The sequence below is a fragment of the Ciconia boyciana genome, chromosome 19, assembly GCF_034638445.1.
Source record: "Ciconia boyciana chromosome 19, ASM3463844v1, whole genome shotgun sequence".
In the NCBI taxonomy this organism is placed as follows: Eukaryota; Metazoa; Chordata; class Aves; order Ciconiiformes; family Ciconiidae; genus Ciconia; species Ciconia boyciana.
In genome coordinates, this window is record NC_132952.1 from 3,668,334 (window position 1) to 3,684,554 (window position 16,221).

Genomic DNA, 16,221 nt, shown 5'->3' on the forward strand with positions numbered 1-16,221 from the left:
CATTCCATCTTTGTTGTCTTTTTCACTAGCTCAGGTCTGTTTTATTCCAGGCTTCAGAGGGGTAAAGAGACTGGCTTGATGAGTCTAACCTCTGAAGATGCATCCAGTGTGATAAAAGAAGTGTAGCTATTGAAACATCTCCCTTCAATGCAGTTATTGTGTTGCTAGGTTTCCATCTAGACACACTGCCTAAAAGACCAATCAAAGGAAGCTGATGCTGTGGATAATATCTTTATCAACACTTCACAAGGTTGTTGGGGAGGAAGAGAGAGAAATATTGTCCCCAAGCAAAGTTTTACTGGTGAGAATAGAAAGCTAATTTCAAAAGCTCACCCAAATTTTCACGGGAAGATTGTTTTAAAAAATTGAGCTTTTAGGGTAGCAGATTTTACGTATATGCACATGTGGCTTTGTGAGCACAAAGTCTGTGTGTTTATTCTGTCATGTGAATTGTAAAAGTACTTCTCTTCCAATACACAAGTCCTCATCCCACTTAACTGGAGTCACGTCTTGCAGCCGCAAAAGAGGGCATGCACAGCCTTGTTTTAAAGGAACTTATTTGCCTGCATATTACATTAAACCCTAACAGACTCGGCACAGCTGTCAAAATACTATCCTAATAATTGCATAAGCTAAGGTTGCTAACCAGCACGCTGCTGTGCCTGTGCACAAAACAAAAGTGCAAGCGACACAGGAAGCAGCGGCAAGGGAGATGCAAGGTCCTACACATGCCCGAGGGACCTGCCACTTTCATCTTACTCCCGCTGTCCCGGTGGTTTTCAGTGACACTCGGCTCCCAGCAGCTCCCATCCCTCTCAAATGCTTTCAAATACCTGGGCAGCGGCAACCAGCCCCACTCTTTTGGTTTGGTCATCACATCAACAAATAGGAAAGAACATGAAAGAGTTCATTTTCTCCAGGACAGAGGCTGTTTTGCTGGCATGTCTTTGGAGACCACCTGGAATAGGAAGGGCCCAGGACCGGGCTGCGGTTGGGACTGTTGCTAAGCAATGTACTGCTGTTACCAAGTGACCCGGGGTTTTTAGGCAGGAAAAGTCAATTTCTACACAAGCCAGTATAAAACAGGAAGGTTACCTTATGTGTTCCAGGTACATGATTCTCTTTACATCTTCCAGACAAACATCTGACACCAGCTGCTGTCAGAGATGAGGATCCTGCCTGACTGGACCTGCTAACATCCCTGGAGAACGCCTCTGCTGGCTCTCCTCCTCCTCAGGGAGGCAGGCCAACCCTCCGAGAAGTCGGGGACACAAAGCTGCTCAGTTCCGGCGCCCAACTTTTCCCCCAGGAGAACAGCCCTGCTGCAGGCACAGCTCAATCAGCTTATTATAGAGGCGGCTCTCCTCTGTGCATATTCATGAACTCTCCAGAGCTTCCAGGGAGAGTTGGCTAAACACACAACTGAGGGATTTATCTGTTGTATTCGCAGCAAAAAAAATAGGGGGGGAGTGCGGGGGGTGGTGGAGGGCTTAAAAAAGAAAAGTAAACAGCGGAGCGGGGTGAAGGGGAACGATTGCAAGCTGGGCTCTCCTCTAACCACCGCCTGCCACAGCGGGACCCGGGAGCCCGACCTACCCCCCCGGGCCACCTTCACAGCCAGAGCCGAGCGCCTGGGGGCTGGCGGCGGGCAACGAGGAGACGGTACAGGGGGAGATGGCTGTGTCCCACAGCTCCCCCGCCCCCCTTCCCGGGGCCGCTTCGCGGAGCGGAGCGCAGCACTCACCTCCGCCCGACCGGGCGGCAGCAGCCGTGTGCTCGCAGCGATGCCGGGGCAGAGCCGGGTACCGCGGTAGCGGATGCCCGCCCTGCAGCGCCGCGTCCCCCCGCCCAGCAGCAGGGGCGGCGTGTCCCGGTCCCGGTTCCTCCCCGCAGCCCTCAGCTGGCCCCGCCGCCGGGTGCCAGAGCGGCAAGCCGCCGCCGCCTCCTCCTTTTAATGCCGCTCCGCCGCGCGCCGCGGCCGACTACTAGCACGGCCCGCCGGCCCCCGGGGGCGGAGGGGCGGCCGCCCGCCAGCCCCCGCCGCTGCGCTGCGGAGCGGTGCGGAGCTCCGCGCCCGGGCGCGGCCGCTGCCGCTGCCCGCTGCCGCCCCGCCGGGCTGCGGGCGGCGCTGCGGCCGCGCTATAAACCCTGCCCCGTGCGCGGCCCCCGCCCGCGCCGGCCCCCGGTGCGGCGGCGCCGGGAAGGCAGCCCCGCCGAGGCAGCCCCGCCGCGGGGCCCGGCCCCGAGCGGAAGCGCGGCCGCCTCCGCGGGGCGCGGCGGGGGGCGCTGGGGAAGGGTGCGCGGTGCGTGCCCTGCCCGTGCAGCTGCTTGCGGAGAGCGCAGGTAACGGGAGGGGCCGCCGAGGCCAGGAGCTTGGGGTGCACCTGGACCCCTCCGGGAGCGCGGGCCCACCCCGGGACTGGCCGGCCCACCCTCAGAGGGCGCCTTCGGTTTCCAGGCTGCCGCCTGGAGAGTGGCGGCAGTGCCCTGCGTAAGAAGCTCCGGACTATGGGGTGGGAATCCGGCTCTGCCAGGGCAGGCACTGCTACCACCCCGGTACCTGGCGGATCTTGGAACAGAAACTGCCAGAAACTTTTGAAGCAACTGGCCGGAGCTGCAGGTCCACCCCGCGTTAAGAGCCAGCACTCTGGGAAGGAGTCATCTGGTTTCCTTGCTGGTACTCTCACCGCTAGACAAATGCTCCATACAGGAGACATCTATACTCATTCAGTGGCAGAGGTATGCAGCAACAATCCCTGAATTAAGTAGGAGTTATTAAATGGGAGGTGGCAAGGCTCTTAACTAGGGTGGCAGAGAAAATCTTTTTAATATTCATGCTTGCCCCTTATGCAGCTAGGCATTCTGCACAGCCGGTCGTCTAACTTGACCACGGACCCTTGCCTTAGCTTTCAGGAGTTGAAAGAGTCCTGTTTATGACCGAGACATCCCTGACTACGGGGGCTTTGCTTAGTGTTGACAGGAGTCTCTAATGACTGTGCTGGATACAGCGTCTTGCATTTATTTCTTGTGCGCTCCTCTGACTCACTCCAGTTTTGGAGGCAGGGAGAGAGCAACATTCCCCCCATCCTTGGCCTGGTTACTGGCGTGACCTGTTACTACAATGTGGACTCCTGCAAGAGCAGGATTATGTCAGAAAATTGCTGAACAACTACCTGATGGGAATGGCTTTTAATCAGGCTACATTACAGAGGTGACCTAAGCATGTTTTTCCCAATATTCTTGTTTATTTGAGTGTTCATGGTGCCTAGGAAAAATAACCCCCACCCCAGTTTTTAGAGATTGGTCAAGTCAATAACAAAAAGAGAGCAGCACAGTAAAATAGGCCCATCACCTGAGTCTGTCTCCAGGCAGGCGGCTGTGTCAGAGGCATTGCACTCTTTCTGATGCATCACCCAATGTGAACGGGAAGCCAGGCAGACAAAGCCAGACCATCATCTTCCCTGTGGGGATCCAAGGAATGCAAATTTAATGAGGCTCCTGAGGTAAAATTGCATTCCACCAGCTTTGCGCATTTCTGCCAGTGATGGAGGTTTCTGCAGAGAAGGTGATGGTGAGGGGTTAGCAATTTTGTTGAAAACTGCAAGGGTACAGTAAAGGGAAAAATCGCTTTTTCTAACTTTGCCGGTGATGTGAGCGGAACCCACGCTGATGCGAGGGACAGCGCTCAATCAATCACACAGCAGAGCCCAGCAAACTGCAGGGAGTTATCAGTCAGCGCTTCGTACCAGCACTCAGACAATAACACGGTTCTCCTTGGCAGCGTTTCCGACAGCCCTCCAGGCACAGACAGGCACACACGGGTGAGCCCATCCTCGGCCCCCTGCTCCCCTCTTTGCACAAGCATGCAGTGCATCGGGTCCTGTAATGGACACACGGGCAAACAGACACAAAGTGATGCTGACGCCTGCTCACGGACAAACTGTACCCATCTCCTCTCCGCACGCAGAAGTACATCAACTTGACAGCTTTAGCTTTTAAAACTTGTGCATGGTTTTCTGACAGCATAAACACACGACACCTTCCTTCACCATACACACACACCACTGAGCTATGCTAGCCCTTAGCTGAACTAGAAGTTTCTCTTGCTATGTTAGCACCTACAATATATACATGAAGAATATGCCTTTCCCTGTCCATACAGAGACACTCAGACTGCCACATTCATCTGTTAAATATCACTCCATGAACACACAGGGGTCTGCACAGCACTCGGAAAGCCCGGTAATGGAATACTCACCTGGATGGGGGGGTGACAGTCCTCCTCTATGACAACTTCTGTGGTTTCAGTCTCTTTTAATTCTGCATTGGAAGGAAATAAAGCATTTCAAATATTTGGGGATGGGAGGGGCAGGATGGTGCATAGTGGAAATCTTCACACCTGGTTTAACATTTCCTTCCATGCCCCTCTGTGCTCAGAGAGCATCAGCCTCTGACTGCTCTCATTTCCCTCCTTCAGGCCTCACAGAAGTGTTCAACAAAATAGCATGTGTTGCCAAAATGAATAAATAGTTCATTACTAGTTTAAATCAGCAACACTGAACATGTTTTACACAGACACAGGTTAGAACTGTCTACATAAGCAGTAATATCCGTGCACATAAACACAAACTATATCAAGCTGCACCTACATCACTTGCACATACCCATACACAAAGGTTTCAGTGCTTTACTGCAGACTCTACTAACAATGCAAATGCATCTACAAAGAATTAGCAGCATTTGTGGCCTTTATTAACCCCACACGTGCACAGGCAAACAGCTAGCGCGCAGGCAAACAGCTAGCACACAGACTGATGTGCTGCACACTGCTGTTGTCCTCATTAACCACGCAGGTACACAAACACACGCGTGACACCAAGAGACATTAGCACTGTACTGCAGTCTTCGTTAGCAAGCTGTGTATTCACAAATGCCTGGCCACATGCATAGAGGCACACAGTCACAAGCAGGCAGGAGAAGGATTGCTACTGCACCTAAAGCCATCCCTGGCTAAAGGATGCCTTTTGGAGTTGGGAAGCTGAAGGAAAACATCTTCCCCTTTATTCACGCTCTCTAACCTTCTCACAGTCTCAGCACGACTGCCTTCCATGCCAAAATCAGGTACCATCGGCCATTCCGCATGCTTATATTTATGGCCCCTCTTTGAAATTCTGACTGCTCATCTATGCAGAATAAAACTACCCAAGCAATCTTTCCTGTTCAGGTGCTCATTACTAAAGCGTTAAATAATGCCAGGCAGGCTCTCTTAGGCCTTGTAAATTTTATCTGGGGGACTTTCAGCTTCCACAAGGTCTATTACTGCCTGATTGCCTGAAAGGCTTTCAGGTTTGTACCAGACAGCAAGCCATACAGCAGAGAAGGCTAGGTAACAACTGAGCACTGAACTTCTATTAAACACCATTGCTGGCTTGGGAGCCAGGCCTGGGAAGGTGAAATGCATACGTGTACGTGCGTACGCATGAGTGCATGCAGAGTCTGCCAGCATGTCCCTGGAGAACCACAAGGCTACCAGTGTTTGCGTAAATGAATGTGTGTGCTTGGCTGTTAGAGAGAAGCACCTGGATCGAAGGGAGACACTGTGCATGAGTGAGTGCAAGATTGCGGGTGCATGAAAAAGGAGTGGGCTTATGTCTGTGGGCCTGATCTCAGCTACACAAATGCCACTGCAGAACAAGTGCTTAGGAGCCAGTGGGGTTTATGGCGGCACAGCTGAGAACAGAATCAGGCTCGTGAATTCAGACCGTTCCTGTTTAAGCAGCTTTCTCCAAGTGCTTGCTGTTAGCCAGGGCTCAAAGCAAGGCTGTTCGAATACACCAGTAAGCTTAATAAAGTGGAGAGAAAATAATGGAGAGACCCAGGAAGAAAGGGCAACAGCCCCCAAAGTCAGAGAGGTTCTGTTTCATCGGTTGCAGCAAAGTGTCCCAGGAGAATTGGCAGGTACATCCAACACCCCTCAGCTCCGGGGAGCAATCCCTAAAGGATACTGAGCCGCAGATAAAGCATATTTTCAGAGGAAAAGAATAGGGAGTGGGGACAAAGTGCTCTGTTTAGAAACATCCCTCAGCCTTTTTGAAGTTGCGCTCTTTGTTTCCTAGTGTCTTCCTGTCAGAGAACTCAGACCTTTCCTCCTCATCTTTCCTAATTCAAACATCCTGCTTGATGGAACATCAAGGAAAGGGATATTTCCTACCTGTCCACAAAAATAACAAAGCCACATCACAAGCTATTTCTATGTGCCGTGTATTTATAAACCTCAGCCCTGACCTAATCAAGCAAAACAGCTTCTAGTAACCACTGACTCAGGCCTGAATTCAACCTGCCAGCCTATTATTTCTTACTCAGGCAACACTAGTACTGAAAAATTACGTTAAACATTTCCCAGACGCAGAAACAATCCCTTCCCCAAAGAGCACAGAGGTGAAGGCACACAGCCGGCCAGCCCCCTCTTTTATTGGATAACATTTCTCATATATTTCATGAGAGCCAGATGGCACCATCTGAACAGCAGTGAGGCTGGAAGCCTTCAGCCACATCAGCGAAAGGGAAGCGTGACCCAGCCCTGGGTGCGCAGCTGCAGGCCCACGCTGCCTGTGGGCAGCTGCCTCTGTGCGGGCACAGGGGCACAGGCCAGCACAGGAGGGGTAGGCTTTTTTGCATTCGGGCGACAGCATAAATTTGCACGTGGAAACCTAAACCACCACTGCTGACACGTACAATCCTCACTTTTGAGGACAGGAAGAGTTTCCCCAGTCCTGAAGCTCTCTGGGAAAGGGCGGCCCATCTGCAGATTGCCTGAGGAAAAGAAACAGATGTAAAGAGAGACAGAGTGTATTCTAAACCCCCGCTGCGTGTGGGGCCTTTTCCTTGCAATTAAGTGAAGCTAATGGTTTTATGGAAGTTGTTTGTTCAAAAGGCCTTCACTGCACTGTTTAATGGAGTCTCACCAGCATCCCCCAAAGGCTTCCAGACTGCATTAGTATCCCACAGCTCACATCCTAACCAAACAAGCCTTCTCACCCTGACGTCTCTACCCGGTATGTATGGAGTGTAGGAGTATCAGGGCTGCCATGCCTCCTGTGCTCGCCTTTCCACTGGAGCCTTGAAGCCCCAGGATGTCATGAATATTCATGACATAAACATTAGTAATAAGTGTTGTGCAATTTGGACAAAAATATATTTTAGGCAAAAGAACTGGGAGAGAACAACTAAGAGAGAATCTTGACTCCTGAGCTCCGGGAACTACTGAATAGCATTTTCCTGAGCTGTAACTGGTGGTTTTAAAATGCAAATCAGTCTTGGGTTTTTGAGAGACATTGTAAAAAAAAAAAAGCCCATGCAGCAAAGCTTTATTGTATTGTAATGAATGTGGGATTTGCAGAGCTGCTTCGTGCCAGTGAATGCACAGTGGACGCAGGCCAGGGACTCAAGAAGCCCTGAGGCTTGTCCCCAGCTCGCTCTGCCACTGACTCAGTATGCGACCTTGAACATGACATCCTTTCCTCTATTTCAGTGTTCTCATCAGAGGAGATAGGGGAGGGGAGAGAGATGAGGCCATGTCTGTGCCTCCTGGTGAGGTTATACAGTATAGGCCACTCTCAGGTGGAAGTCAGCAGAACAAATGTAGGAGCTGTCTCCCTGCAAGGACCGATGAATGGCAATAGTGTTGCCCTATCCATAATGGTCTTCCTCTGGCAGATGCTGCTCAACTGCTCCTATTCCTATTCCTATTCCTATTCCTATTCCTATTCCAATTCCATAGTTCATCTTTGGCCCTTGTGTCTCCCTTGTGTTTTTCTATAGAGCTGGTCCCCTCCTTGAGCCTCAGAGCCTGTAGAAAGCTCTCTGCAATTGTTCAACTCTTCTTTTTCACATCCACCTATACAGCATCTAATACCATTTTACCTGCCCTCTAGTTAAAGAACTGTCCCTAAATAGACTCTACCACACAAATCATAGTAAGAGTTGAACATAGAAGGGAAGACATAATAAGTGAACTGTTTTCTTCAAATTATTCATGGTATAAACATAAATAATAACAATCTATAAAGAGGCAGGATGGTCTGAGGCACATCGCAGTCCATAGGACCCCTCTATTCCTCTATTCCTGGGCCCCCGGGATCCACTCTGGGATCTTGAATAAGTCACTCTGGGTTATCTCTGCCTTGGCTTTCCACTAGCCTTCTGCTCCCTTCTGTACAGCCTAGTTGTGGAAGAGGTTTGGGGTGTCATTTATTTGTCCACTGTTGCCTCTTCTTATCAGCTGCTTTCACCACACTCAGACCCCAGTGTTAGTGAACACTGAAGGGTAAATTGGTGATTTCTAAACTTGCCCCTTCAAAGCTGCACTCTCCACCCACAGCCTGCACACACCTCCTCCCACCGCATCCAGCAACGTGCTCTCCCATGTACAGCACTGAAGGAAGGCTGCTGTATCTGGCATTTAGAAACGAAGTTCACTCCACAAGGTCACATCAAAGAGACCAAAAATCACAGTCAGCTGGCACTAGCCTTCGCTTATAACTCACCAGAGAGAATATTAACTGGTAAAGCAGAGGCAGAGAGTGCCATATTCCATTACCAGTTCCCTGAGCCCCCCCGACACCACAGAGGGAGAGCTGTTAACTGAGCTCTTCAACTGCATTTTCACTGACAGAAATGCCCTAGCAGCTGCCTGACCTTCATGTAGCAGAAGTCTCAGGTCCTCTCAGCTGCTGTCTGTCACAGACAGAAATCACTCAGGGCTTTCTGTGTCCTGATGCATTTCAGAAATTATCTCTCTGATGAAGGCAAGATCCCAAAGGAGGCATACACCACAAGGAGAAGCAGTCACACTGGGGAAAAGTCAGGGCATTCCAATAATAAAAAGCCAAGATGTTCAAATCCAGATGATAAAAGGTAGGTTTTCAAATCCATACTGAAACCCCTAAGCATCAGACCTGAAGCTCCCATTACTTGTAACAGAATTTGCTCAAAGCTTTTCAAACCTGGCCATTTGTTTCCAAATACGTAAATAGGAATAAAGAGCTGCTCAAAAAATGTGCTACCGTACCAGCAGAAAATTTCAGCTCTTCACTGGAAATACAAATCTTTAAGAGGCACTGTCTGGAACCAAAATATATTAGTTTAAGCTGAAATGTTTGGGGTTTCAGATATTCCTTTCTGAAGTAATAAAAATACAATATGCTTAAGCAAAGCATCCTTTCTTACTCCTTCCCCACCAGCTATGCAGTGGGGACAATCAGAAGGTTTTGTATATTGGCAGTAGCAGTATAAAAGTGCTTCTGAGAATCAGGTGGGAGAAATGCCTGCTCCAGGAAGCCAGAACAGAATAAGAATCAGAAAAAAAGGAGGAGGACAATCAATCAAATTAAACCATTCACATGCTGAACCAAGGGTGCATACCCACTACCACTTGGGAAACACCAGGAATTGTTACTAATCTCTTCAGCTACTGGAGAACCAGGAGAGCTTGCAGAAGTGATTATGGGTCAGAAAATTACCAGAAAGCAAAGAATTCCTATAAAACAGAAAAGATTCCCAGAAAGAAAACAAAAATTCTAGCAAGGTTCTAGCTCAAAAAATTCCTAGAAAACAAAAAACTCCTAGGAAGGTTCTAGGCCAGAAATTCCTAGCAAGCAAAAGGATTTCTCAAAATCAAACCTTCCTCTCCTGGTGTAAATCGCTGTGAACAATATGTGGGAAATGTTCCAGTGTGCACGTAACAAACCCAGGGCACATTCTGGCCTAATGATTAATGCAAGAGAAGATGTCATTCCAATTCCACACATTTATATCAGGTATTTTTTCCTGTTAATGTTAATGTTACCTCTGTGGAAAAAAATTAAGTGTGGAGGGAAAACATGGACCAAATTCATAGCTGCTATAAATCAATCCTGTTCCATTTTGACCTCAGAAAGGTTGGCCAGTTCCTAGCAATGGAGCATATGACTCATTACTTGTCTATTCAAACACCCAGTAGTAGGGAGTTCTATATGGTATCCGCTTGGCAAATAAATCTTTTGTCCCCCCCCTCTAAAATAGCACACACAGAGTTATCTCAGCAACAGCTATTTATATATTTATATATATAAGCAGCTAAATGTTCCTCTCATCTCTGGGTCCTTCCACCTAGTCAAGAAAAGCATCCTGCCTTAGATTATGAAACAGAATAAAAGCTTGTGCTGTTTTCATTCCCCGACCAAACAGGGAGCGCAATCGAAACCCTCCACCTATTCTCAGTGAAGCTTTGTATATTGCTTTGTGCAGACATTTCCATCTGAGCATCAGCCTGCTTGAACTGCTGATGTGGGAGAAAGACTCTTCCACTCCACGGGTGAGGAAGCCAATGGCTGGGCTGGTTCTCTCTGAAAGAGCAAGAAAAGGAGCCGCGTGTGTGTCTGAGCGCCGCAGCCCAGGCAGACAGATGTGGATTGCCTTTTGCCAAAGAGGGTGGCTTCAGGCTCTGACAGGCCAGCTCTGACTGTTGTGGTGGCTCCAGATCACCCACTAGAGCCCTTCATACCAGCGTCAGTGGGTTTGCGTCCATACGGAAGGCTGTGAACTGCAGCCACGGCAGTGTGGGGACAGATCCAGCTGTGCTGCCTCCAGCGTGGAAATGGTGACCTCCAGCGCAGTGCAGGGCACATGGCTGTAGCTGAGAACCAGAACCATCGCTGCAAAAGAGCCCCTGGTCTCTCAAAATGGAGAAAAGTGTCCCTTTGGGAGGTGGGGCTGGGGAAATATCTTTTGCAGTTGCTTTTGGTGGCACTCCCCTATTTACCAAAACAGTGTTATTAGTATAAAGTGGGAAGTGTAAACAGGCAAGCAGACAGACAAAACATAGCCATAAGAAAAAGCTAAACTGTACATAAACCCAGATTGGCGGATTGATAAAATATTCTTAGGCAAGAAACAGACAGCATGAAAGACAGGAAGATGGAGAGAGAGATTTAGAACTGAACTTAATACTTCTGTGATTTATTTGCATTAAGCTCAAGCAGTGTGTGTGGCTTGGGTTTTACTTGTTTATTTTGCTTCCCAGACTGCCTCAGGTGCTGGCAGAGAATTGTTTTGTTGAAGTTGCAGTCCCTGGGATGTTTTGGAAATTCATTGTCCCTGGGGAAAAATGAGGAGAGTTTCATAAAATTCTGGGAAAGTTCTGCAAGTTCTGAACCTCAAAAGAGAGAGTTACATGTGAAGTAGTCTGACTCTCCTCCCTATAGTGAAAGCCCAGCTCTGTCTCCTCAGAGCCAGAAGACCAGAAACTATCAGCAGTCTTCTTACTGCGCTTCGCATGAGGACATTCTGCAAATTATGGAAATTTTGTCCATCCAGCCATCCTGCAACAGATGGCAAAGCAGTGAGAATGGCCAGAGCTGGTGGGTGGCATGGATGTGTTTACTTTAATAAGGCCCAGAGATTAAAGTTCCACCAGTGCCCATCAGCAGTCTGTTACATTCATTCATTTATAATTATTTCTCATTTTTCCCTGCAGTTACATTTTAGAATTGTAGTTATTTGGATCTCTATAACCATACAATGTAGCTCACATGACCCTGCCCCAAAACAGGGCATCGAGGATTCCTCCCAGGATCCCCCTTGTAATCCAAGCCCAGGCATCAATCTGTGGGACACTGAGCCCCTTTCAGCCCACAGAGATAGGACCGTGGTCTTGCAGAACCTGGTCTGCTGTGGTCAGGCTGTCCAAAAGAGCAGGAAGGAAAGTGAAAAAGCAGGGGAATGTGTGGGTACAGGAAGGAGAATAGACAAAAGAGAAAGAGAAGGAGACAGGTGAGGGGATTAAAAATGGTACAACAGAAGAGGAAAACTACAGCATAGGACTGGTACCTATAATCTCTGCTACAGAAGTTGTGCAAGATAGATAGAAAAGTTGCAGAGAAGGAGCTTTCTTATGTCTAGCACAAAACTCCAGGAAAAATTTTAATAGAAAGAAAAAGGAGAAAGTTAAAACAGGAATAGGAGACAGAAAGTCACTGAAGTTGTGCAGTTAAAACCACAGCAAGCCCAAGTATGTGAATACTGGAGAAAGGGGAAGGGAGAGGTAGCTAATGGAAGAGCTTGTTTGAACATCATAAAAAATCAGTTGCTTCCAGACAGAATGTGCTCCATGCTGCCTGCAAAATCTCACCTTGGAGCACCATCCATTTCCTGGGCGCTCAAGCACCAGGGAGCTGCACTCTCTCAGGTGCTGTTTGCTTTTGATGAATGCTGCTGTGACAAGTGCATTAAACCCAGCGAAAGAGAGCTTTATTAGACTCTGAAAACCAGGGTCCATCACTGCTCAGACTACTTATAAAACAGTCTGGCTTGAGAGTGATACCAGCTTTCCCCAGGCCATGCAGGGAGGCGTTGCTTATGCCAGCATGAGTCCTCCACATACACTGTCCGCATCTATTCCACGCCTTGCCACAGAGAGCAAATTGGGTAGCTGCCACATCCTCTTCCTACAAGTATTAGTGTTTCCTCTCAAGGAGACTTGGTTTTAGTGGCAGGTTATCATGAAAGCCTCAAATGGGCTTCAGGAAATTGCATACCACCACTAGTCATCCAGTTTGCAGGAGATCCCTCTGGATGGGACACAATGGAGTTTAATTATGTTTTTGACTTACGGGATTCAGACCATCAGAAGAAGGGTCTATGTGTAAGCCAGGTCACAGGACAGGGATGTGGTTTGATCTGCTCTGTGCTTTACTAAACCCACAGATTCATTATCCAGCTCCTGTTTCCAGGGAGCAGCAAGAGGGTGAGAGCTCTCCCTCACTGCGACTCCAGAACTCAGCCAAAGGCTGACTGTCACTGTGTCCTGCTGTGGCTGTGATTTATGACAACTCTTTGTTGGTGTTTGAGGCAAGGATGGTGCCAGCCCAGTTGTGACCTTCTCCGCCCCTGAGCCTGGATCCCCAAACACTCCTTATCTCCAAGCATCTTTTGCAGAGAATCTCACTCTCTGCTCCTGTAATGAGTTGCACAGCATGATATGGGATTAGCAGAATCTAAGTTATTAATTGTCTACAACAATTAGCCAGGATGCCTGGGCCTTCAGGCACCTTGGTTACGTGTGGGAGCCAATTACAGTCTCATACATATTCATGCCACTCCATCCACAAACTGAGAGAACTGCTTCCCCCTCTCTCCCCATCTCCTGTACTCCAACTCGCATCCAGCCCACCCTGAGCCAGGACGGAGAAGTAGTTTCCTTTCCTTTCACATCTCACTGAAATCAAATATTTGCTGTGGCCACAACTGATGTAATGGAAATGCAGAACTAGCACATTTGACAGGCAAGAACAGAAACGGCCTGGCCAAACCTCGCTCATGCCTTACAAGAAGAGATGGAGAGGTCTTGCTGGACCCCTCTCCCTGCAGTCACCTGCTCTATCAACATACCACAATACATCATCCAGCTGAGCTTGATGAGAGAGATTCTCACAGTCAGCAACCACCTCAACCCCATCTGAGACCACAATTTCCAAAATACCAGCTGTCATGGTGTAGATCAGTGTGATCAGTGTATTGCCAGTGAATCTGATGGATTTAGACCAGTTTATATCCACTAAGGACCTTGACAGTAAGTGCTGAGTGAGACATTGGGCTGCACCAGGAAAGTCACTTCATGCCTGCATGTGTCTGATTCTCATGGGTATGCTAACGCTTCACTGCTTCCCGAGGTTGCTCTAAGGTTACATCTATAAATACCCACGTGCTGCACTCCTAGGAAGATAGCAACCCTGTGAATACATCACTGAAACTATGCTTGACCCCAACAGGAGCTGGAGCTGGTCCTGGGTTGAGTGCATGGGGCTGCAAGTGAGCTCCGCCGGAGTCTTCTGAGTGCCTTCACCCCAGCGGGGTCAGAGCCTAACCGAGCAGGGACACGTGTGTCTTGAGAATCCATTGATCCACCAGAGTGCCCATTTAATATCTCTCTCACAGCAGCTATCCAGGAGCTAAAATATTAAATCCATAACCCACTCTCTAGATTTATTGTCCTGAAGGCCGTTATGACTTTTGTGAGCTTTGGAGTGCAAAATAATGTTAGAAACACACGTTATTTATCAGACACACTAGAGTGACTCCTCCTCAGCCATCAGTGTCTGCTGTGGAAATAAATCCCTGCTCTGTGTTTAGGAAACAAAGCTATTTCTGTCACATAGGAGACCAGCTGAAGCTTTTGAAAGAATCTGATTTTAATATTGCTAATGTTTGCTTTTTGTTTTTGTGCACGCAAACAACTTTCTGAAGGGGCCCAATTGATTTTGCCTTTCCCGTCATTTTTAATCATCCTCTTCTCAGGCTGGTAAGAGGCTGGTCACAATTTTCAAAAGTGACTTGTGATTTGGGCTGCTGCACTTCCGTTACGGACATCACCTCAGTAAAAATCAATAACAAATTAAATCACAGTAGGCAGTGTGACCAGAGAAAGAGTGGCTGTGCGCTGCGAGAGGGAAAGGGTTTGTATTTTTTTAAATTAGAGAGAAATTGAAAAAAGATAACTTCGTGCCTTCATCGGAAGTACCTAGGTTAGAAAGGTACTGGTATACACAGAATGTACTTTAGCATCCTACATCATATTAACTTGTGACTAGGACACAGTATTGGCCACTGCTGGGAAGTGAAACACCTGTGTAATACACTACACAGCCTGGTCCTCCCCCATCACTCCTGATTTATGCCGTCTAACACCATTAACTTGAAGAAAGTTCCTTCTGACTTAACACCAGTATGAGATCAAAACCAGATTCCTCATTCTGAGAAAGGGAAAAAAAGAGTGTAATGCAGTCTTCTGCTCGAGCGTCCTACAAACATTTTCCAGTGCCTCTGAGTCTGTGAGGAACAAACCTTTCTGCTTTACATTCACAAACCTGTGAGCTCCCCCAGGGCAGTGGGAGAGACACCATATACAGATTTTAGGTCTCCCCCATGTGCTTTTCAGTGTTTGTTTTCTTTCCCTACACACTCCCCTGAACGACAACAGCAGTGTGATTCGAATTGCCCACAATAAGTTCTAGGCTCTGCCAATCTCAGTGTCTCAAGTTACTGGCTGGTTTTATACAAAGGTTCTTAGCATGTTGCAATCTATGACTCGTAAATGCAAACATTTTATCTCTCAACAACTTAATTTAACCTCTCAGCTATCTGCTGCTTTCTTTCTTCCCCTTTGTCTTCTTCCTACTTCATAATTTTTCCCTTTTTATTGCGGGGATTCTGCCTGTTAGGGGAACTTTGCAGAAGGGAAAATAAACAGATCAGTATTTGATGTTATGCTTTCTGTTTAGAAGTTTGTTTCTCTTTCTTCTTCTGTTGCATCAATATTACCATGTTGATTCATAAGCAAAATAAAGAAAGTCTATAAATATACTCTTTTTCTTCTTTTTGAATCATAAAACTCAAAGTTATGGTTCCCACAGCAACTATAACTCAACCTCAATGTGCACATACATTAAAAGCAGGGAAATTATCACCCAAGGCAGCAATTGAATATACGTGAGGGGATCACGTTACTGACAGTGGAAGGACTGTGAAAGGCTGAAATCCCAGAGATGTGTAACATTTCAGATCTGTCTGTGACAAGATGTCACACACAAAAAAAGAAAAGATCTCAGAGATCTTGATCTTTATGGACATAAATGGGATTCAACCTTGCAACACGCAGAACCACTTGACTGAGGTCGTGTTACCTTTATTGTTGAACTCCACCGGCCTAAGAGATGCTAAAGCATTCCAGAGCCAAAGATAGTGCCATTGAGCATACGTGCATGCACTTCTTCGTTGTACAGAGCTGATGGGGTGACCCAGAACCACAGAGAGCTGTTAGAAGAGTCTAGAGGATCTAGAAGATCTAGTTGTTAGATGTTAGAAGAGTTGTAGAGGATCTACTGCATTCACATACACAATCTGTCATCCATCCCGCGTCTTCCAAGCCTATACGTCACCCTTTTCAGCTGCTCTCTAGGAGAGGCACAATTCTGAAACACAGCTTCTTAGAAAGGATTGGAGCCCATGGGGATACAGATGAACGGCTGGCAGCATCTACAGGCAAGAGGTCTCAGCCCTCCAGCTCTTCTGTACTCCAGATGCCAAAGTAACCAGTCACTGAAGGGAAGCGTTTTAAGCATGAACTGCATCCCAGGGGACTTTGGCTAAGACATTCTAATTATTTGTACAATAAGATGAAAAAGC

At 47.8% G+C, this 16,221-nt stretch overlaps 1 protein-coding gene across 2 annotated transcripts in view; it reads right to left on the reverse strand.

Moving 5' to 3' along the window:
• The window catches only part of DISP3 (dispatched RND transporter family member 3), a 114,427-nt gene that overhangs the window by 41,096 nt on the left and 57,110 nt on the right, over positions 1 to 16,221 (reverse strand). Inside the window, exons 4-6 of one of the 2 annotated variants that reach the window (XM_072883715.1) lie at positions 4,259 to 4,320; positions 3,747 to 3,880; positions 3,353 to 3,461 (exon numbers count right to left, since the gene is read on the reverse strand). The exons of the other annotated variant lie outside the window; for it this stretch is intronic. Of the exons in view, the coding sequence (XP_072739816.1) occupies positions 3,353 to 3,391 (39 nt within the window). The 5' untranslated portion in view covers positions 3,392 to 3,461; positions 3,747 to 3,880; positions 4,259 to 4,320. The remainder of the gene's footprint in view (positions 1 to 3,352; positions 3,462 to 3,746; positions 3,881 to 4,258; positions 4,321 to 16,221) is intronic. 2 annotated transcript variants of the gene reach the window in all.